Source organism: Humulus lupulus, chromosome 5 (assembly GCF_963169125.1).
Source record: "Humulus lupulus chromosome 5, drHumLupu1.1, whole genome shotgun sequence".
Classification (NCBI taxonomy): domain Eukaryota; kingdom Viridiplantae; phylum Streptophyta; class Magnoliopsida; order Rosales; family Cannabaceae; genus Humulus; species Humulus lupulus.
Window position 1 is genome coordinate 209,360,255 of NC_084797.1, and position 21,622 is coordinate 209,381,876.

General features: G+C 33.8%; 2 protein-coding genes and 1 long non-coding RNA gene across 6 annotated transcripts; 2 read left to right on the plus strand and 1 right to left on the minus strand.

Annotated features, from left to right (window-relative positions):
* Positions 1-3,606: 3,606 nt before the first annotated feature.
* On the plus strand, positions 3,607-8,077 carry LOC133778104 (nudix hydrolase 8-like). The gene is made up of 9 exons (XM_062217928.1): positions 3,607-4,521; positions 4,634-4,893; positions 5,217-5,282; positions 5,500-5,637; positions 6,005-6,082; positions 6,179-6,229; positions 6,370-6,404; positions 6,609-6,717; positions 7,477-8,077. The coding sequence occupies exons 1-9, from the start codon at positions 4,380-4,382 to the stop codon at positions 7,681-7,683; spliced, it is 1,086 nt and encodes a 361-aa protein (XP_062073912.1). The 5' UTR covers positions 3,607-4,379; the 3' UTR covers positions 7,684-8,077.
* LOC133778107 (uncharacterized) lies at positions 6,675-21,503 on the minus strand. The gene is made up of 3 exons (XR_009869000.1): positions 21,363-21,503; positions 21,203-21,271; positions 6,675-6,808 (listed from the first exon to the last, which is right to left on the minus strand). It is a non-coding gene; the product is annotated as an uncharacterized LOC133778107 (long non-coding RNA).
* On the plus strand, positions 15,548-21,195 carry LOC133778105 (uncharacterized). 4 transcript variants are annotated; one of them, XM_062217929.1, is made up of 6 exons: positions 15,548-17,719; positions 17,821-18,192; positions 18,274-18,381; positions 18,473-18,727; positions 18,877-18,948; positions 19,054-21,195. In XM_062217929.1, exons 3-6 carry the CDS (start codon positions 18,274-18,276, stop codon positions 19,321-19,323), a joined length of 705 nt encoding a protein of 234 aa, XP_062073913.1. In that variant the 5' UTR covers positions 15,548-17,719; positions 17,821-18,192; the 3' UTR covers positions 19,324-21,195. The 4 variants fall into 4 exon arrangements, with proteins under 4 accessions (XP_062073913.1, XP_062073916.1, XP_062073915.1 ...); XM_062217932.1 differs by having other exon boundaries at positions 19,783-21,195; XM_062217931.1 differs by having other exon boundaries at positions 15,548-18,192.
* Positions 21,504-21,622: the final 119 nt, after the last annotated feature.

Consider the following 21,622-nt stretch of genomic DNA (forward strand, 5'->3'; position numbering starts at 1 on the left):
CATTAGAAAATGAACAACCTTCTCAAAAAATATATATATATTTAATCCACGCGCAGTGTCATGAGCGTGAGAACACGCAGGTGAAATCTAATTTCATTATTATTATTTTTTTTAAAAAACTTGCAACTAGAGCTGTTAATTTTTTTTCCAACCAAAAAATGCAACGCGAGCAATTTAGATTTTTTTTTGTCAACCTGACGAACTTTTTTTTTTACATACATAATCTAAAATATGAATATTTATTAAATTAAAATTAATAAAAACTTAAAAATATAAACTAATTCTAAAAAAGATTGTACAATATATAAATAAATCAATAAATTAAATTTTGTTTCATAATTCAAACAATTAATTTATAACATTACCTTTTTCATTATAAATCTAAGATAATTTATAAAAGACAAGTCTTTTTTATTTAATACTTTTTTGTTTTTTTTATTATAGTACCCATTAATATCTTAAAAGATTTTTCATACATTTTGTATTGAATGTGGAAGATTTTAATTAGAAATTTATAATTTAGATTTTAGGAAAAAAAAAGAGGGTTAGAAAGGTTAAACTGCATAATCTAGTGGTGAGACCAAGTCCAAATAGAATCTTTATTAGGCCAGTTGCAAATTTAATGATAAATTTAGACGGATTGAAAATCTATCCATCCCACTCGATGAACATCCTTACTTGCAATTTTTTTTTCGCAAAGAAAGGCATATTACTAATAAATTATGTTTATGATCATTAATTATTGAAATGGTAGTAACATGATATATTTAATGTATACTATTTATTTAAAAAAAAAAAGTGGATACAATTTAAGATATTCACAAATTCTTAATGCAGGGGGGTAGGGGTCTTTTTCGTGTTTGATCTCATCAAGTGATTTATTGGAGTTTGCTCTTTGTAAAATTTGTGTGGAGCCTCAAGCTTTGGTGCAAATAATTAAAAATTAATATTAAATGTTATCAAACACTAATAGGTGAAGCATTCATAACAAGATAAGATACACAATCAATATAAATATACAAATACACCAATAATAAATATATTATACATAGTTATGGATATATGCTGAATAGGCAATAATAATTGTATGCATATAATAATACATAAATAAATAGATAGCATATACATGGATATATGGATTTATATGCTGAACAGATCAATAATATGTTTGAACCCATAGTTGATCTTGAAAAATAATACACATGAATTATGTGCTCTTTAAATAATGTGCTACTTTTAATTTTATAGACACTAAAGTTTGCCAATATTCATTTAAAATTAATTTACCTTTTATACACTTTGAGATATCAACAAATGTAATATGCGTTACAATACAAGTCACTTCCCATTTACTTTATGACATTCTCGTGTTTTTCACATGTTTTTTTTTTCTTTTTTCCCTCTCAAGTGTTTTAAACATAATTTAGAAAGTGACCACTTTATCATTAAATCGATAATTTGATATTTTAGTGCAAGAATATACTTGTTATAGTATAAAATTAGGTTTATCTTATCCATAGGAATTTTCGAGAGTTCTTTGATATTCATTAACAAACTTATTTTCCTATTGGATAACACGATTGAACCTCAGCATATACCATATGATCATGGTAACCTTTGATAGAAACTAAAAGCTTAGGGGCCGTTTGGTTTTGAATTTTTTAAACACAAAAATAGAAATATAATTTTATTTTTGTTTCTTTATTTTTAAAAAATAAAAATATGTTTGGTAATTATTTTTGTTTTTTGTTTTTATAAACAAAAAATAATAAACACAATTGATAACTTTTATTTTTATTTTTTATTTAACAATATAATGTGTTGATTTGAAGAAGTGAAGAACAAAAAGAAAGAAAAAATTGAAAACTGTTTTTAAAAAATTTGAAAATGATAAAATTCTATTTTCAAAATTTAATAAATTTTAATTAAAATTTAAAAAATAATAAATAAAAATAAAGTTACCAAACATATTGTAAAGTCCTTTTTTTGGCTAACTTTATTTTAGACAAAATATTTTAAAGTTATTAAGAAAAATCAGTAGTATCTCCATATTGATTTTCGGTTTTATTTGGCAATATTTTTAGCTGGTTTTGTAATGTGAAAAGATTTTTAAGTGTGAATATATTTGTTGCCATATTTATCTCAAATAATCATTTTTTTGGTAAAAATATATTATGCAAATATCTTGAGATTATTTTTAGGGATTATGTGAGATTATGTCTATTATGGAAATAATGAAGGTATCGAAAATGAACCTGGTCAAAAGAAATGACCATGTTCGTTCTGCCAGATGAGACTGACTACGTTGCTGACTCATCAGTTTCCTTTTCCGTCGACACAGAATGTATCTGGCTGGCTGATTTCCTAAATCAAAGGAATTCGCGAATTGATTTCAAAGATACCAGAAAATCATGACCTTGGACGATTTCCCTGCCTATAAATACCTTGCCAAGGCCTTTGGAATTTTCACCTCTTCCATTTTCAATATTTGTAAACATTATTTTGAAGAGTGTCTTTATTTGTAGAGATTAAGTTTGTTCACCTTAATCTTTGTGAGAGTGCTGAGTGTACTTGTGGATATCTATCTAGTCCATTGTAAACAGATAGTGTCTATTGTGAATGTGTTCATAAGGATCTTCGGGAGAGGATTCTACCTAAGTCTCACTTCGGGAGGAAGTGTGCACTCGCTATTCTTTGAAGGGAGTTCAAGAGAATCAGCGTTTCATCAAACCAGATTCGTAGAGAAGAGTACAACAAGATTGCGGCAATAGTTTAAGAGGGAGTCTTATATTGTTTAAGTCGATGCTTTTGTACACTTTGTTTCTTTACTAATTGGTTTATTCTCTGGGCGTGGCCCCAAGGAGTAGGATATCCGAAAGGGTTTCTGAACCTTGTAAAAATTCGCTGTGTTCTTTAATTTTTGCACTGTCTATTTTTTGTGTTCAGTTCTGTCGTGACAAGTTTGGATTCTGTCCCGACAAAACCGTTTTTTGTGTAAACAACTAATTACCATTCCGCATTTTAATTAATTCATTATTTAATTAATCTAGTAATTACTAAAAACAGAATTTCACATATTTTATGTTTAATTTTCAAATTTTTAATTAATTAAATAAAAAATTATTTTTTTTAAGTATTACCAAACAACACCGTAGATAATTAGAAAACTATATTTATATGATTCTACTACTGATGGCAACATACTATGAGGGTGGAGATCCACTTTTAGAATTCAATCGACACCTTCTATGAAAAAAATGTTTAAATATAATTTAATTCTGGTATGAAATTAGGAACCACAAATTCGAAATTGTACTTGCATTAATAAATTAATTAGTACCTTTTTATTTTATTAAAAAAAATACTAAACTGGACATGTGACATGTCAATGACTCATGACCATATCTTTTTTCTTTCTTTATGTGAATTTTTTTATTATTTTCATGCTGGTATATGCCTTCCAATCAAAACATATGCTTTATATCTATCAAGAGGTAATAATAATAAAATTGTTCTGTTATAAAACTCCAAACACCTCATGGCGCGTGGGTATAAAATAAAGCCGAGTCATGAAGAACACGGTCGCTGACTCACTCCCACTAACGCGGATGCTAGCCCTTACTTTCTTGCTTTTGTTTTTACGCTTCAGTTTAATTACCTCGTTTTCTTCATTGTAGCTATGATCGATAATGGATGAAAAATTTATTTAATCCACTGGTACCTTCTTTTCTATTTTTTTTGTCATTTTCTCATCGTGAACGACAACATTTATCTTTGGTTATCAGGATTAATATCTCCATGGTTATGGCGTTTTGGGGTTGTAACCAAATGGGTTTTCGTTAAAGCTTCAAAAAAAGTTATCTGTTCATGAAATGAGTTCAAGTTGTGTTATCACAGTTACTTAACACGTACCTTTTTCTGATTAGCTGTAATTGAGTTTGATTTTTTTTTTCATATGGGTTTGTTTCTTAGTCGTCATTATCACTTGATTTAGATTTCAGTTTAGACCACAGATTAATCAAATTACCCACCGGCTAAATCTTGGTATAAAGATAAGATATTCCCTTAAATATGTCTTTAGTGCTTTGTTTCTATGTTGGTTTGTGCTAAATACAGTCATTAAATGTTGTCTTGTTACTATTCCCAAGTCTCTGTTCATCTTGTCTTCAAAACCGTATAAGAGTTCACTTTGAGCGACGATGAATCCCATAGTTTTTCTCTGTCGTTTTGTGCTTTGAGCTGTACGTGTTAAGGAAATCTATGTTTTCTTTAGTTGATTCGTTATATAAGAGAGTCTGCATATTTAAGATTTTGATTTTACTCATAGCTGTAGTCGTGGTCAGTCTGAGGTAGTTGGAAAACGGATAGTGATTTACAAAATGGAGATGAAATTGTTTAATCAGAATGCTATGTCAGTTTCTGAGATGGGAGCACATATGGAAAGACCCTATTCCAGTACCTTTTCAAGTTACAGGAACCAATCTGGACTTAACTTTTCTCAGCGGCTCTGCTCTTGCCGAGGTATATTTTTTAGAAAAAAACTGCCCTTTGATCTAAATTGACATTTGAGCTAGAAATGCGCTTGAGGAAGTTTAGTTAACATGATTTTTTTGTTTTGGTCTTTCGTGTTCAGGGATTTCTCCAAATAATAGTTACCAATCAAAAGAAGCTATTGGATCAGTTAGTCGGGAGAAACTTCCAACAGAAGCGTATTTCTCTCGTATTAATGGAGCAAATGGGGGAACACCAAATCTGTATTCTAGAGAAATGAGAGTGCTTGATGCTGTTGATGATGAGTATGATGGGGTGGTTGTGGATCCTGAAAAATTGCCATCAAACCCCAATGCTTTTGCTTATGAGCTTCGCTCATCTCTTTCCCATTGGAAAATGAAGGTAATTCAAACCATGTTTAGCTTAAAGACATTAATAAAAGCTCGCTTTTGTTTCTGATTAGGCAACTTTCATTCCTATCATTTTGCTCATATTTCCGACTGGGACCAAGATTTATGTATCGTCCGTGTATAGATCGAAGTATTTGACATAGTCATGTAGTGAAGCATTAATATCTTCTAGTTTTTCTTATCAGAAATATGACTGAACTTATTTTGTCGGAATTCTTTTTGTGGTTTAACTACCGATTTGTTTTCAAAACAGACTCACCATTGGTTAAGTTGTAGTTTTGAGGATTTTGACCATGGGAACTTATTTGACTGTAGGGAAAGAAAGGAGTTTGGCTTAAGCTGCCAGTTGAACGATCTGAGTTTGTTCCAATTGCTGTGAAGGTGAGTTTCAACTTTCCCAATTTGAAAAACTGTCAATTTTTGACATCAGAGGAATCTGGAGTTCTAAAATTGAACCTATCTTTTTATACATTGCAATAAGTTTCCAGAAATGTCCCGAATGATATAATATATTGGCTTCAGATTTTGGAATATCTTATTCTTTTATTTATGTGTTAATAGAGATGTCAAATTTCTGAGACAAATCATTTGGTTACAGGAGGGGTTCGAATACCACCATGCTGAACGAGGATACGTTATGTTGACTTACTGGATTCCTGAGGGCCCTTCTATGCTTCCTAGTAATGCTTCACACCAAGTTGGGGTCGGGGGATTTGTCATCAATGACAAAAATGAGGTATGGTTACTTGTTGTAATAATGTAAAGACTGAAACTGAAAAAAGAAAAATCAAAGATACCCATCTTAACTGATATTAACAAACGAAGTTAATTGCATCTTATCCACTTTAGATTCTGTCTTATTCCAAAATACTTGTATCCTTAGCATTGTCTTGGTGGTACTTATATGGTTCATCTTAATCATCATCTATATTTCGGTCTTTTTCTGTTTTAATTTTGGCATTTGAGTCATTTGACCTTAGTCATTTAGGTTGTCTTTGCAATTAACCTTAGTGTTCTATTTTCCCATACTAAACTCGTGCATGTTAAAGTCCTTTGTCTCATTATCTGAAACATGATGCTAAAGTGTCTCATGCTAACTACAGGTTCTTGTAGTACAAGAGAAACATTGTGATCCTGCATTTATTGGTCTATGGAAAATACCCACCGGATTCATTCTGGAGGTATGGCAGCAATTTTCTTAGATTACCATCAAAACCTTCTAAATTTCCATTTTGTATCTTTTGTTAATTCTTCATTAATTATTGCTTTTGTATCAGTCAGAGGAGATCTTTACAGGAGCTGTGAGAGAAGTTGAAGAGGAAACTGGGGTAATAATATATATAAAATATATTTCCTTGTTCTATTCCACAAGTAAAATAAAATTTTGTTTATCAAGATAATTGTTTATGAATTACAACATCTTACCAGGTTATTCCATTGATAAAAGTTGTAATTGTTTTCATTGCAGATCGACACAGAGTTCATTGAAGTCATAGCATTCAGGTATTGACAAAATGATATATTTTAAATTTGTTTATTGAAGCATTAGCTACTCGTAACCATTAGTATCTAAGAAGTAAATACCATTTTTGTTTTAAATGTATTATATTCAATGTGTCCTTAAGATTCCACTTTTTTAGTTTCTGAGTATTCTTTCTAATAATTTTATACTGAATTAGTTGGTTGTGTATTATCTTTGGATTCCAGGCATGTTCACAATGTGGCTTTTGAAAAATCAGATTTATTCTTCATTTGTATGCTTAGGCCCCTATCAACTCAGATAGTAGTTGATGATCTTGAAATTCAAGCAGCCAAGGTACATATTTGGTCTCCTTGCCTTCTACTTCCATTTCTTCTGCGTTAATTGCTCACCGTAATTTTCCACTTTCATTGGTAGTTTTAACCATCTGTTCTAAAAAAAAAGTCCTGTTATCATCACTTTGAGATTATACTATAAGGGGTTGTTTGGACTCATTGAAACTAAGATGAGCAAGCAGAGAATATAGACTATAAACGAAAATATAAAGACTTGAATTGAAAGTGTTTCTACTCATTTCTAAACATTTTGGATAGGGTATTGGATAAGATTAGATTGGGTTTAAATATATTAGAGAAAAAAAATAAAAGAATAAATGAGTTGATCATTTGCCAACAATAAATTAAAAGAAAACAAGTTGGATACAAAGTGATGATCTTTTTTTCTTACCATAAAATACAAAGAGATGGGATTGGATAAGATAAAATTATCCCGAATTTTGTCAATGGGATTAAGTTAAGTTATCCTAAACTAGGGGAATTACTCTATAATTTCATAATAAATTATTCAATCCTGTCCAATCCATTCCCACCTTCCAAACATGATCTTTTTAGTACTCTCAGAAACAAGCACATGAGAGAAATTGGATACAAATTGGAGAAAGCCTGAAAAGCTTTCAGAGCATACACAGACTGATTTATAACATATCAAGCTCGTTACGACACTGACCTGTTTGTTTCCTTGTCCCTGGGTATTGAATCATTTGCTGTCATCGCTTGTTGCTGACTTGAAATCATTTTTTCGTACACAAAAATGCAGTGGATGCCCCTAGTTGAGTTTGTGGAGCAACCCCTTATACAAGAAGACTCCATGTTCAGGAAAATAATGGACATATGCATAGCTCGGCTAGGAAAGCGTTACTGTGGCTTATCTTCTCATCAATTGATCTCAAAATTTGATGGCAAACCATCAACCTTGTACTACAATGTTATGGAGACTCACAATACCAACTGTATAGGCGATTAAAGTTGTTCAAAGCTACCCAGAAAAACATGCAAAGAGGTTGAAACGCATATTGCCGTCAACCTTATCCTTTTGCCATAGCAGCAGATTCATTCCTTGGATCTCCTTGAGCTCTGCTGTTGAGAGACCAAAGTGCTGATATATTGGTATCCACGTAAGGAGTACTCAAGCCATCTTGAACATATACTTAACATGTAATTACAATAACAATGACTTCTCTCTATCTAATGTATATATATAGTCTTCTATCATCATATAGTATCATCCTTCCTTTCCATTGGAAAAATGCATATTTTGTTTTTCTGCAAGTATACCAGTGTATGTATCTTCTATTTGTCGCCAGCATATGTGGCTGAACAAATTCTCTTGTTGAAATTCATAGACACTAGTTATGCCATTTGATGCCTCACAAATGAAAAATGATAAAACCTTTATATATTGTAATTGGGCTTCTTTTTTTCTTTTGGACTGAACTAACATTTTGCAGACTATTTCCCTTGTCATGAATCAGGATCAGTTGCTGTGATTTCATAAACTGGTTTAAGAGCTGGATTAGAGAAACTATGTGACGACTATAATATGATATCTCTATCTTTCTATAATATATGCATGTATAAGTATACATATATTTATATTACCAAGTCTCTTGGTATATGGGATACCACTACCCGAAAAAACTGCCAACTATTTATATTCTTGGGGTGGATAAGACACATACTTACAAACAAGACATTACAACTCGAAAATAGTTTTTGTCCCCTTTATTTATTTTGGCGTGTTTCCTCCCAAATATTTTAAAGTATTAGGCTTGCAGCATTTCGTTGCAACGTAGGGAATGTTTGCATGGAAGGAATTGGTTGAAATAGAATGAAATGGATTCTTATTCCTTTGTTTGGTTCCATATTTTGCCTAGGAATGCTTTTTCCAAAAGAATTACTTTTAGTTGAAATTGAAGAATTGTTATTCCATTAAAAAAAATGGATGAAAAAGTCATTCCTAAATTGATTCATTTTTTTTATCTCATTTTTACCCTTATATTTTTGTTTATTTGTCACTATTTTATGCCACTCACAAACCTATTTATATTTTTTTTTCTTTACTCTCTATATTTTGATTGTCTAATATATTCCTTAAATAATTGTTTATTTTCTCTTTGCTTGAATTTTTATTTTATTTTTAAGATATTCAATAAATATTGGTTCTCTCAAGTAAAATATATTTCTCTAAAAAAATATATATTTATTTAATATATCTTATATTGGATATCAATAAGTATATATACAACATTTATTTATTTTCTAAAATTAAATTATCTTATTATCTAAAAAGAACTACCATATATATTTTTTCAATATTGAGGCATCTAAAATAAAATTAATTAAAACTAAATAAAATACTTTTTATGAATTTTGTAGTAAAAAAAGTGTTTATTATACATAAAATATAGTATAATATATTTAAAAAATGGTGTATATAATAAAAAATAACATTAAAAATTAATGATAATTTGATTTATAAGAAAATTATTTACAAAAGTAAAGTAAGGGTATTTTAGTCAAAATAATATAAAGTTTATTCTATTCCATTACTCATTCTAATGTCTCTACCAAACGAAATAATCAAAATTTCATTCCATTTCATTCATATTACCATTACTATTACTATTTCCATTCCATTTTTGTTTTGCAACCAAACGCCACCTTAGTTCTATATAAAAATGAATATATCAATCAAATTAAAATAAATCTTGCCAACAAACCAAGAAGATAAATAATATATTAGTATATGATAGGATATATGATATATTTTTTTAAAAAGAAAGATATAACTTAAGGCTAAAGAAAAGCTTCATAGTTGAGTTGTTAGACTTAGTTAGTTACAATTGCAATTCTTGTATTCTGGTACTTTCTGTTGTAACCTCTCTGTAACTCAGCTTATTTCTTGTATCACTCAACCTATATATAATACAAGCTACACTCAGATCACTCACTTGATCTAGAGATTTTCACTTTCTATTGTGCTTTACTCACTGACTTGGTATCAGGCCAAACTCGATCTCCACTTTCTCTCTTCAAGAACTCTTCTTAATTTTTCTCTCTGTTCATCAATGGCGACCAACACCTCCCAAGATTTCTCCACTGATCTGGCCACCTCTGCTGTTCTAGTCGCCACTTCTTCTATGTTCACAGCCCTCACCACTCAGCATCAATAGTTTATGGTTCTTTCTCATGCCCTAAACCACACCCTTCCCTTGAAGCTTGATCGGAGTAATTTCTTGCTTTAGCACGTGCAAATGGAGAATGTTGTGTTCACAAACGGCATCAAAGACTTTCTGGATGGATCTTCCATTCCACCTCCTCAAATAATTGACGGTACTACTGGTCTCAATCCAGAATTTCTCGCATGGAGAAGAAAGGATCGTTTGATACTAAGCTGGATCTTTTCCTCAATGTCTCAAGATATCATTTCCGAAATTATTGGGCACTCTACCAGCGCGGCTTCTTGGACTGCTCTGCGTCAAATTTATTCCTCCACATCAAACGCTCAGATCATGCAACTCATACTTCAACTTCAGACAATCAAGAAGGGCACTCTACCAATGATTGAATATGTTCTCAAGGTCAAAAGTTTGGCTGATCAACTCACAGCTGCATCGGAAAAAGTCTCTGAACGTGATCAGGCTCTATACCTTCTTGCTGGTCTTAATGCTGAGTACAACTCCTTTGTTGTTTTGATTATGTCAAAATCAAAGGGTGTTTCGTTTGAACAAGTCACCAGTCTCCTATTGGGCCATGAAGCCAGACTTGACCAGCAAAACTCTGTTGATGAAGCCACACCAATTGCTGCCAACATTGCTTCTCGGTACCCTCTGAAATCAAGAATGTCTTACGGTCCTCAGTCTCATCAATCTTGTGGCCCTTCTCATGTTGACTCTTCAACAAACAGTGGTCGCAACAACAATGCCCCTCGCAACTCCAATTTACCAGGCTCTCAGGTCACTTGCCAACTTTGCCTCCGCCCAGGACACAATGCCTTTAATTGCTATAGGCGATTTGATCCAAATCTTCCTGCACCTACAACAACATCTCCACCAAATACTTCCACAGTTTCTGCAATGGTGGCCACACCCCACACTCTCTCTGATGATACATGGTTGCTTGACTCCGGAGCCTCCCACCACTTAACCCCAAATGTTCACAATCTTGACCATGCTTCTTCTTATGCCGTTACTGATTCAGTCACGGTAGGCAATGGTAACACTATCCCTATCACCTCTATTGGTCAATCTTTATTACATATTGTTGACCCTTGATTTGGCCAACGACACGGAGTCAGAATTACGACAAGAAATGAGATGATAGTCAAGAATGGAATCAAATGGTAAAGAAATGACATAAATGATTTATAGTGGTTCGACCCCAATGAATGGTAATGACCTACGTCCACTTAGTGTTCTTATTTATATTGAACCTCAAAACCGTGATCAAAGAACTAGGGTTCTTGAGTTTCACAAGCTTTGAGATGATTACAATTTCGATGGGTAATCACACTCTATTTTTCTCTCTGAATACCAAATGTCTAAGGTTTCTAGACTCCAACCCCCTCCCCTGAGCCTTATCATCACTATTTATAGGTCCAGGTGGGTTACATGGGCCAATGGGTCGTAATTACAATTAATGATAGCATATCAAGATAAATAAAGGAAAATATCTCAATGTTATTATTACAAGATTGTGTATCTTAAAGGAAATAACTAAGAGCATGCGACCAGACTAGTCGTATCTAATCACGAGATCTGATGGTGTAAGGAACACCTGGTCGATGGTCGAGCATGATCTTTTCATTTGAAATCACCACGTGCCAGACACGTGTAAGGAAAGTTTGCCACGTCATTAGAGGCCATTTTGTGGTAAACATTTGCCCCTCAAGTTTATTTTACTGCGACCAGCATAAAGTAAACTTAGGTGTCTGACCTTTCGTACGCCCCATAAAACATGTCAGAGCCGTCCATGCCTTCTCGAAAAAGGTAACGAATCATGTCCAATCCGGTCTTTTCGGTTTCCCAAAAAATTGTCTCACGGCTATTGCGCTTCCCCATGCTTTGGAAAAAGTAATTCCATGATTACCTCTTTTACAGTGCCACGATCAATATAAATAATCCCCCAAGATTATTTTTTACCTTTTACTTTTTACTTTCTCCTCAAGAACACTGAAGAATAGAGCCAAACAAACCGAGAAACTTTCATCGCTGATCCAAGGTACTTATCCTTAGTCGTTCGAGACGCACGTGTTCGTACTCCAATTTTTATTCAAGTAAGTTTTCCGAACCTTTAAGTTATTTGAGATGCCATGCAACACCTGTTTCATCTTCGTTTTGTATTCTAAGTTTTTGAGCATTCTCGACTGTTCTTGAAAAAAAAATTGCTTCGGGGTAAACAATTACACTGATCTGTGTTTGATAGGGTAGTGAAATAATGGTTTATAGGGGTTAAAAATCAATTTGGTAGTTGAGATTATAACTTTAGGGCGTGAAATCGAAGTAAAAATTCGATTTCTGAGCTTGTAGAAAAACTTGGTTTTTCCCGCCCTTTCAGAGTCGAAAAGTTTTTCCTGAAATTTTTTTCACTTTTGCTTTTTAATCCTTTTTCCAAACTGCTCGCTTGAAATATAGTGTTTTTTGTCAAAATGCTGCTGGTTGTATAAAAGCTTAACTTTTATACACGAGCAACGTTATTCCAACTTTTAAACACCTTGATCCTTCTTGCCATTAGATTCTCATCTCCCATTTTCTATTTGCAGATTTTCATGCAAGATTGGTGGGGAGGTGAGAGGCCAATCGACGATGATCTGCTGGCTCAACTGCTCGAGGACAAAGAACAACCGTCACGGCTAGTTCCGGAGATTCCTTTTTCTCGAAACACCCCAAGTAATCCTTCGACCCCACCTCAAAACATGGGTCGAGTAAAGTCTACAACCCAGAAAAAGAAATCATTCAACCCTTCTTCAAATCAGCCTGCTCCTCGGGCTAAAATTCCTTCAACCAGTGGTCGAGATGAAAGTACTCTCGATCTAGAAATCCAAAATCAAGCCCAACTTCGAAACATCATTCGACCAGATGTCGAATGGTACGTCGCTCCCCGTAGCCAAATCTCGGTTAGGATGATAGCCAACTATCTTAGGAAATACGGACTTCCTGGGGTAACCTTAGTTTGATCGACCAGAGACCAACGGGCAAACCTGCCTGGAGGCACCTTCAGCGCCTGGTTGAGGTATCATATTGAGGCAGGAGCGATCCTGCCTCTCCATCCTTTCTTCAAAGGAGTGGCCAACTATTTTGGGGTCGCTCCTTTCCAAATAACCCCAAATGGGTATAGAATGCTCTCCGCACTCTATATCCTTTACAGTCATAAGAAGTGGCATGTTCCTACGCCACACGAGGTCAACTACCTGTTCGACCTCAAATCCAACCCCAACCAAGAAAATACGGGGTTTTTTTTCATCTTTGCCACCAGGAAACGACCTTCACTTTCTTGAGTGATACCACCTTCAAATCCAATGTGGGGAAGTACCATCTAGAGTAATTTTTGACTACCGACATGGTCGCCAACAACCTGGCCTTCACTCAAGGAGGTAATATCTTTGCTCTCCTGGTCGTTTATTTTCCTTGTATTTTATCTGCATTCCCCTTAGAGATTTAGCATATTTCAGGTCCATGGCTACGACCGGCTCCCACTCCAGAAATGGAAGTCCGAGCAGCACTCTTGGCCAGCATGACTGACGTAGAGAAGTGCGTCAAACAGCTGGTCACTGCAGCTAACTTGAGAATGGTCGGGCTTCTGGCACCTCACCAGGATGTGAGGGAGTCAACAGCGGGGAGTGCCACTGGCGAGGAGATTCCCAAGTAGCACACAGATGTGTCGCAACCTCAAAGGAGGAGGATGATTGAAGTGACAATCAGGGAACCCTCCAGCACCCCGCAAGTAGCTGCTCCCCCTGCCCCTACGGGAAAGGGAAAAAAGAAAGCTTCCGAACCCCCTGCACCCATCGACGAGTCTTCAGATGAGAACAATACTGTCTTCTCATTCCTAGATAGTTTGCCAATTCTCTATCACTTATTTGACGGGGATGGCAAGTTTAAGTATACTCCAAACTTAGATTCAGATTTCTTCCAGGCAGTAAGTGAGGGTAGCAGTAGTTTAGTAAGTAATGTAGCGACCAGTAGTTATAACACGGGTACTTTTCTTATAATGTCCTTGCTTTCCTTTTTAGCTCCATCTATACATATTGTCTCACTGCTCGCAATGTTTCCTTACATGCAGATATGTCGTCTAGAGACGTGTTCGATCACTACACCGCCGTTGCTACTCCCTCGAGCAGGAAGAAAGACAGCAAGAGGGTTAGCGGAGAAAGCAGCAAAACTGCTTCAAAGAAGGCCCAGACTGAGGGTCCTTCAACAGTTGCTCCTTCAAAGGAAACCACGCCACCTCCCACAAAGGAAACAACGCCACCTCCTTCTCCACTCGACCAGTCGTCTTCAATTGCACCAGTCGACTAGCACTCTACTCCTCCAGCGCCTACCGACCAGCCACACCACACTCAACCCGAAGACACTCTGGCCAGCACCATGGTCAGTTTGGCCAGGGAGAGAATATACAAACTCTCCAAGCACAAACACAGTCAAGAGGCCATTGTCGGCACCAGCTCCATGCAGGCCGACCAATTAATAAACCGAGGGCTGAACGAGATAGCCAGTGTAAGTTCTTTTCTGTTGTTGAGTCATTTTACTCTGTTAATTTCTGCCATCATCTTATGTCTTTTATCTGATCGCAGGGATTGTTGACTAAAACTGCTGGTTGGCACCGCACGGGTACCTTGGTCACCCAGACCAAAGACTTTGACATCAGGCATACTAAGGCAGTGAAGGTGCTTGAGGGGAAGAATGCTGACCTGCTCGAGAAAAACGCAGAACTAACCAACCAGAACAATGACTGCGCGAGCAGAAAGCCCAGCTGACCGAAGAGCTGTTGTAGTGTCGGGCTGCCCTGAACAAATCTAACGAAGACAAAGAAAAATTCAAGGAGAGTGTCAAACTCAACTTCCAAGAAGCCAACAGCTTGAGCTCGATCTAATTGTGAGCAGAAAGGAGACGGAGGAGCTGGAGGGGCGTGTTAAGGAGCTCGAAGAGACTAATGCCAAAAACTTGGAGAAGTATAGGGAAGCCATCCACCTTTGCTTCTACGAGTTTTGGAAGCATAATCAAAAGGCCAACTTCAGCTATCTGAGCGCTTGAGACGAACTCAAATAACCCGATGCACCATTCGCCTGGAGGAAGAAGAAAGAGCCAAAATTCCTGCTTCCCCAGAAATTTCCTTAGCAATGGGGATTGACGGCGCAGACAATGAAGCTGGCACTACTGTCGACCAGAACACTCCTCAAGATCCTCCAGCTTCGTAGACTTTTTATTTTTCTTTCTTTATCTTTTAGATACACGACCTGCGGGTCGTGATGTAAAGACGATGTTTAACTTTTATTGCTGCAAGGGCAGCTTTTTTTCTTTTAACAGATAATTACATCCGAGCAGCAACTACTCGCAGTGAAAAGGAATTTATTTTGGTATTATAATATATGCATTTTATTATAACACCTGTTTGCATGACTGAACATAACATAGTACTTTGGCTTAATTTAATAAAATAACAAAATTTTGAAAAATACTCTAAGTACCCTAGCATGCTTTCACTTATTTTGCTTATGTGTTTACATACCTTTCGATATGCTTTGCTTTACTAGATACCTTATCTGCCCCCCAAGTGATTGAGGAGCTTTAGGTCCTCGGTCACTTGCCTTGACTAGGACCTGTTCGAACATTAATGCTCGTAGCAAAGAATTTAAAATAAAAATATAGCAAAATAACACACGAATGAGCAAATAGAGAAAGCATAATGGCATTCGAAAATGATGTTATTGAAACTTTATGCTTACTAGAGAGATTCTTTCCACCATCATTTTTTGATGTCATGATTCACTTAGGGGTTCATATCGGATGAGAAGCACGACTATGTGGACCAATCCAATTTCGATGGATGTATCCATTTGAGAGGTGAATCACTAAAATTTAATTGTTTTGTTTATTGTTATTAGTTTACGTGGACATTATATTAATGGTGAGCAATTTTGTGATTAATAGACGCATGAAGATATTGAAAGATTATGTCAGAAATCGAGCAAGGCCTGAAGGTTGTATTGCGGAGTGTTATCTTGTAGATGAGTGTGTGAGCTTTTGTAATGAATTCACCGACCATTCAATTGAACTAAACACAAAAGAAGGTCGAAATGAAGAGTGGTCAAATGATGTGATACTTGAAGGTTGGTCCAATTTCTAAGAAGAAAGAAATTATATTGACAGATGAGTTGTTAGAAATTGCACATCGATACATTCTGTTAAATACATCTGTTGTGGAGCCTTTTCTAGAGTAAGTGTGTGATATTATAAATTATTATTTTTTATACTAAAAATGTAGTAATACTAACTCATTGGTCCTATAAATTAGGATTCACCTATATTATCAATGGTCAAAGATTGTATATACATGACATTGAGAAGTCCACACAGAATAGTGGTGTCTCAATTGAAGCAACAACTATGTGTAGATCTAGTGCCAAAGATGTATCTCAAGTTCCTAATTTAGTTTCATACTATGGGGTTATAAGGGAGATAATCTTGTTAGATTACTATATAGTTTAGATTCCAATTTTCAAATGTGATTGGGCAAATGCCCCTAATGGTGTTAGGATGGAGGATAGTCTTACTTTAGTTAATCTACACCAAAGGCAATGGTCTGTTGGTAGAGACCCTTTTATTTTAGCCTCACAAGCTAAATAGGTCTTCTACTCAAGAGAACATGATTCTTCCAATTGGTATGTGGTGATTAGGGCACCCCCTAGAGGTTTTTATGACATGGAAAATTATGATGAGAAGGAATTCATTCCTATAATGTTTGAAGTTACTGAATCAAGGTTACATAATGTAGTAGAAGAAGATCAATATGTTAGAGATGATTGTGAGGGTATATTAGTTTGATTATTGTTGTGTTTTTTTGTAAATTGTAGAAGATGTTGCACTTGACACTTAGAATTTTTATTTCTTTGCTGCCAAGAATGATTATTTATTTCTTTCTTTTTGACTTTTATTACAAGTTTTTTTTTTGTGATAGTTGATAATATGTTGCTGTTATATATGATGATCTTTTGTGACTTATCAAAATTCATACTAATTATAGAAACGGTTGATAAAAAACTAGTCAAAGAATTTGCCAAGTACAAGATATGACACCTCCATCTACAAAAGGAAAGAGACCAAAGCACATACCTACAGGAAAATTAGTTAAACTCCTCAATGAAAAGAGGAAGAGCTTTAGACTAAATTTGGAAATGGATAAGGTTGTTGAAGAGAGATATACTAAGGATGTGTCTCCAAAGGAAAATACACGACGTAGAATGATTGTAAGAGATGACTCTTTTGATGAAGAAGTACCCATCTCCCCTGTGACAAGGAGATCTCTTAGAAATCTATTTGAGGTTGAACAAGCAATAGACTCTCATGAAAAAAATAGTGAGACCACCTACTAATAGTCCTTCAAAGAAAATGATAAAAACAAAACCAATACTTGAAACTCATACAAATGACCATGCCATCTCACCAACAGCAACAAGAAAATCACAGTGCCTACAAATCCCAGAAAACCTAAATGAAATAATTGTTGAAAACTTGCCAGATGAATAAGAACTACCTGAAGAAGTTATTGCACCTATTACCCAAAAGAGAACTATAGGCCCTAGTAAAATGAAGTCTATTGCAATAGACAGTGATGGTCGTTTGGAAGTTAAGTTTAACTCAAAGGGACAACAAATAGGTGCAACATCAATATCTTTGTCTTCATTTTTGGGTGCACTTGTTAGAGAAATTGTACCAGTAACGATAAAAGATTGGAGGAAGATTCCTCTAGGAATGAAAGAGGTATTATGGAAATCTATTCAGGTATATATTTTAATCATTATAAATATATTATTTCAATTTATGAACATGAAATTTGTTGAAATTCATTTACATTAATACTAACCTATTATTATTTTTACTAGGCAAGATATAAGGTTGACAAAGATTGGCAAAATAGCTATATATTCAAAAGTATGGCAGATCTTTGGAGAGCTTCAAAATCAAGGCTAGTTACTAAAATAACAAAGGCACCAAATGAAAAAGCAAGATTGAAACTAAAGCCTGATAATATTAAATCCATGAATGAGTGGAAAAGTTTTGTTAAGGAAAAAAATAGTGCTGAGTTTAAGGTATTTTATTCTCAACATCTTATAACCAAATATATTTATGATTGAAATTTATAGTTTAATGTCTCTATTAACTTTATATTCTTAGGCTACAAGTGAGAAATACAGACAAAGCAACTACCCCACACTTGTAGTCGTAAAGGTTATGCAAGATTGATTGATGAATTGGTAAAGCCAAACATATTTACAGTTGTTTTATTATAGAATTTGGTTTAGATATTTTTTTAACTTATTTTCTTATTTTTATAGATGAACCATAGTGAAACCAAAACATCGCCTTGTAGAGTTGATGTTTGGACCAAAGCACATAAGAAGAAAAATGGCGAACCAGTAAATTCAGAAGTGGCTGAAACTTTTGTATACACCTTGCCCTTTCAAAATCATGTGACTTTAGTTTTAACTTACTCATTTGTTTGAATACATATATTGATACTATTTATTTTTGAAGGATTTAGTTGAAGAATATAAGAAAGATCCTGCTATGTCTTCAACTACAAGTGTTAATGAAGACATCCTCACAAAAGTCCTTGGTCTTGAAAAAAATACATACATGAGAGCTTTTGGAAGAGGAGTTACTCGGTCAAAGTTGCAAATTGTGTCAAAAAGAGATGACCATCTGATGATGATAGAAGGTCAATGCAAAGATTTGAAAGACAAAATGCAACACATGGAGCAACTCATTGTTTCTTTAATGAAAAATCAAGTAAGTATTTTGATGCTGAAACTATATTTTCATGTGGCTGAATTGCAATAATAACTAAGACTCATGTTTAATTTTTTGGTTAGTCTTTACTTTTGTATTTTTTTAATTTTGATGTTGAATTCATGTCTTTCTATCTTACTTGTAAATAGAATACATCTACTCAGAGTGAGGAGCAATCAAATGCCAATGTTCAATCAAATTCTTATATTCATTCCACTCAGGTAATTATGATACTAATTATATGAAAATGATAAAATCTAAAACATATAATATTCAATATAAAATCATTTAGTGCTGCTGAATTTGTTTTATTGATATATTGTTAGAGTGTCAAGAACCACACATTTGGCTCCAAATGCAAAATATTAGATTGGATTGGATCTGGAGAAATTATTGCAGAAGGTTATTTTATTTCAAGTGACCCAAAGGATGAGGTTCACCATGTTCCTCTTGGGCCTAGTGCTATGAAAGTGGGGATAGATCTTGTGAGAAAGAATGATGCATTTCTGTGGAGGTCTTTAACAGTTATGTCTACTATAGAAGATGCTATAGGTAGTATAATTTCATGGCCAACTGATAAAGTTATAATTAGGTAATTAACTTTTTTTATGTACTCTTTTAGTTTACTATAACTTTAAGTTGAAGCATTAATTATTTAAATTTTGTTGTAGCTAAGCAAATGGACTCACTGTTAGAATATTTTATATGGACTAACATAATTAAGTGTTGCTCACACAATATCGGTATTAGCATGTAATGATAACTACATAATCGGTAATGCATGATATTACCATCGGGCCATAATGGGATGGACATAACGTACTAACATGCTCGGGGCCCATGGACACGCTCTAAAACGTCTTTGGTCAGCCCATTGGGCCAAGACAACTAATTCTCTCACATTGGGCATGTAAGCCCAATTGGCCCATAATTCCTTATATAAAGGGTTGCGCTCTTGATTGATGATTAAGGTGGAATGAGTGTGGCTATGGTTTAGAGAGAATGATAGAGTAGTGCTCATTACTCCCAAGCTCTCATTTTCTCTATATGTGTAGATCAAAGAAGTGTAATCAACATGATTATTAGAGATCAATGCGATAATTGAAGGTACGTATATTATTATATTAATGCCCTAAATAAAATGTTTGATTATGGAAATTCATGAGCATGATTTAAAGGTAATGACATTAACTCGTACTTTCAACAAATCGGTTAAATATATAGAAGATTTTAGCCGGTATTATATCCAGAAAATACTAATTAAAATACTTAATTAATTTTTTTTGAAGAAAATAACTCTTAATTTTCCTTTTATTTTTCTTAAGGTTTTAATATCTAAAACCGTTTTAAGAAAATAGCTTAATTTATCTTAATTAGGAAAACCATTAAAAATTTCCCATCTTGACTGGTTGATTTTCCGAAATCAATTAATCAAGTTTACTTACTAGAAGAATAATTTACTTAATTATTTTATCAAAATATAGGGTTTTAAACCTTCTTTTAATTTATTAACTTATAAATACATTAAATTTTTTATTTTTAAAAAGAATAAAAAAATTCTTTAATAAAAATAATTCACACTAAACTCAAAGTGGTATTTTAGGTCAAAATATGTTTTCAAGACTTACCAAGTATTTATCTTGCAATAAGCAAACTTTCACTTTTTACCTTAAGTTCCAAAATCTCATTTTTATACTAAGTGTGAAAACTATATTTTTTACATTTTTAACTACATACATTATTAGTTCATAACTTGAAATTTACTAACCCAATTGTTACCAAAATTTCCCAATTCGATTTTTGGTATGCCATTTAGGTCTTTGTAAAATCTTAGGTCAAAAAGAGCATTTTTTATTGGTGAAATTATTTTCCAACAATGAGGTAAAAATGACCTTATTTTCAAGTTCTTATTTTTTTTCCAAACTTTGACACTTAATAACTTTCAAGCTGTTCAATATTTTCTTACCAAATTTTACAGTAGAATACTAGGTTATGCCAATAATATGTCCACCAAAGTTTAGAAAAAACTGGGTTCGTTTGCCCTATATAATGACTGTCCAAATTTGGTCCCAAAATTAAGAATACGAAAAAAAAACAGTTTTTTTACCTAAACATTGAAATAGCATAACTCACTCATTTTTAAATATTTTTGAGTGTTTCAAAAGCTCAATTTTATGTACTCAATCTCAAAAACATCACAGTATAATTAAATTTTATAAAATCAATATACTGTGGATGCTTGACCCCTTGGAAGTCACAACTCAAAACATGTATTTTGTTTTAGGGTTTCCAACAAAACCCTTGTGGGTTTTGGTCCATATTTTAAAAAATCAGCACACAAGCATCATAAAAATTATAAAACATCTATCATAACCTTATTACATCACCAATAAGAAACTTTAAGCATTAAATATACAAAATAATACTTAAAAATAAAAGCCATACAATAACAACCATAAAAAATAAACTTTTTACCTCTTGTTGTTCTTGCTTAAGGTTTGGATCTTCCTATTAGCTTTGGCTCCTTCAAGACCCTTTCCAAACCTTAACCAACTCCCCCCAACAACATAAATAATTAGCTAATGAACAATCTATGGTTAAAACTTTAGAAAAGTCTAGTTTATTGAAACTTTACCTTAGGGAAAAACCCTTCATAGACTAAAGCTTAATGCTTCCAACCTTAGTGTTCTTGAGGTTGAAGATGGAGAGAAAACTTGAGAGAGTTTTCAAAAAAAAAAAAAAAAAAAGATGAGAGTGTTTGTGAGAGTATAGGGTCGTTTTTTTTTGGGGGGGGGGGGGGGGTGGGTTAGAAGAGTTTATACAACTCTAAAAAATATCCTAAAACACTCAAGTGTTTTACTACCCACTTGACTATTTACCCTAAATTTAAAATGG

What these genes read in the sequence shown, in the direction of transcription:
- LOC133778104 (XM_062217928.1), top strand. Translation starts at nt 4,380, where the DNA reads ATGGAGATGAAATTGTTTAATCAGAATGCTATGTCAGTTTCTGAGATG. An exon ending in TCATCAATGACAAAAATGAG is followed by an intron (nt 5,638 to 6,004) that starts GTATGGTTACTT and finishes TGCTAACTACAG; the next exon opens with GTTCTTGTAGTACAAGAGAA. An exon ending in ATTGAAGTCATAGCATTCAG is followed by an intron (nt 6,405 to 6,608) that starts GTATTGACAAAA and finishes TTTGGATTCCAG; the next exon opens with GCATGTTCACAATGTGGCTT.
- LOC133778105 (XM_062217931.1), top strand. Translation starts at nt 18,274, where the DNA reads ATGAACCATAGTGAAACCAAAACATCGCCTTGTAGAGTTGATGTTTGG. An exon ending in CAGAAGTGGCTGAAACTTTT is followed by an intron (nt 18,382 to 18,472) that starts GTATACACCTTG and finishes TTATTTTTGAAG; the next exon opens with GATTTAGTTGAAGAATATAA. An exon ending in CTTATATTCATTCCACTCAG is followed by an intron (nt 18,949 to 19,053) that starts GTAATTATGATA and finishes ATATATTGTTAG; the next exon opens with AGTGTCAAGAACCACACATT.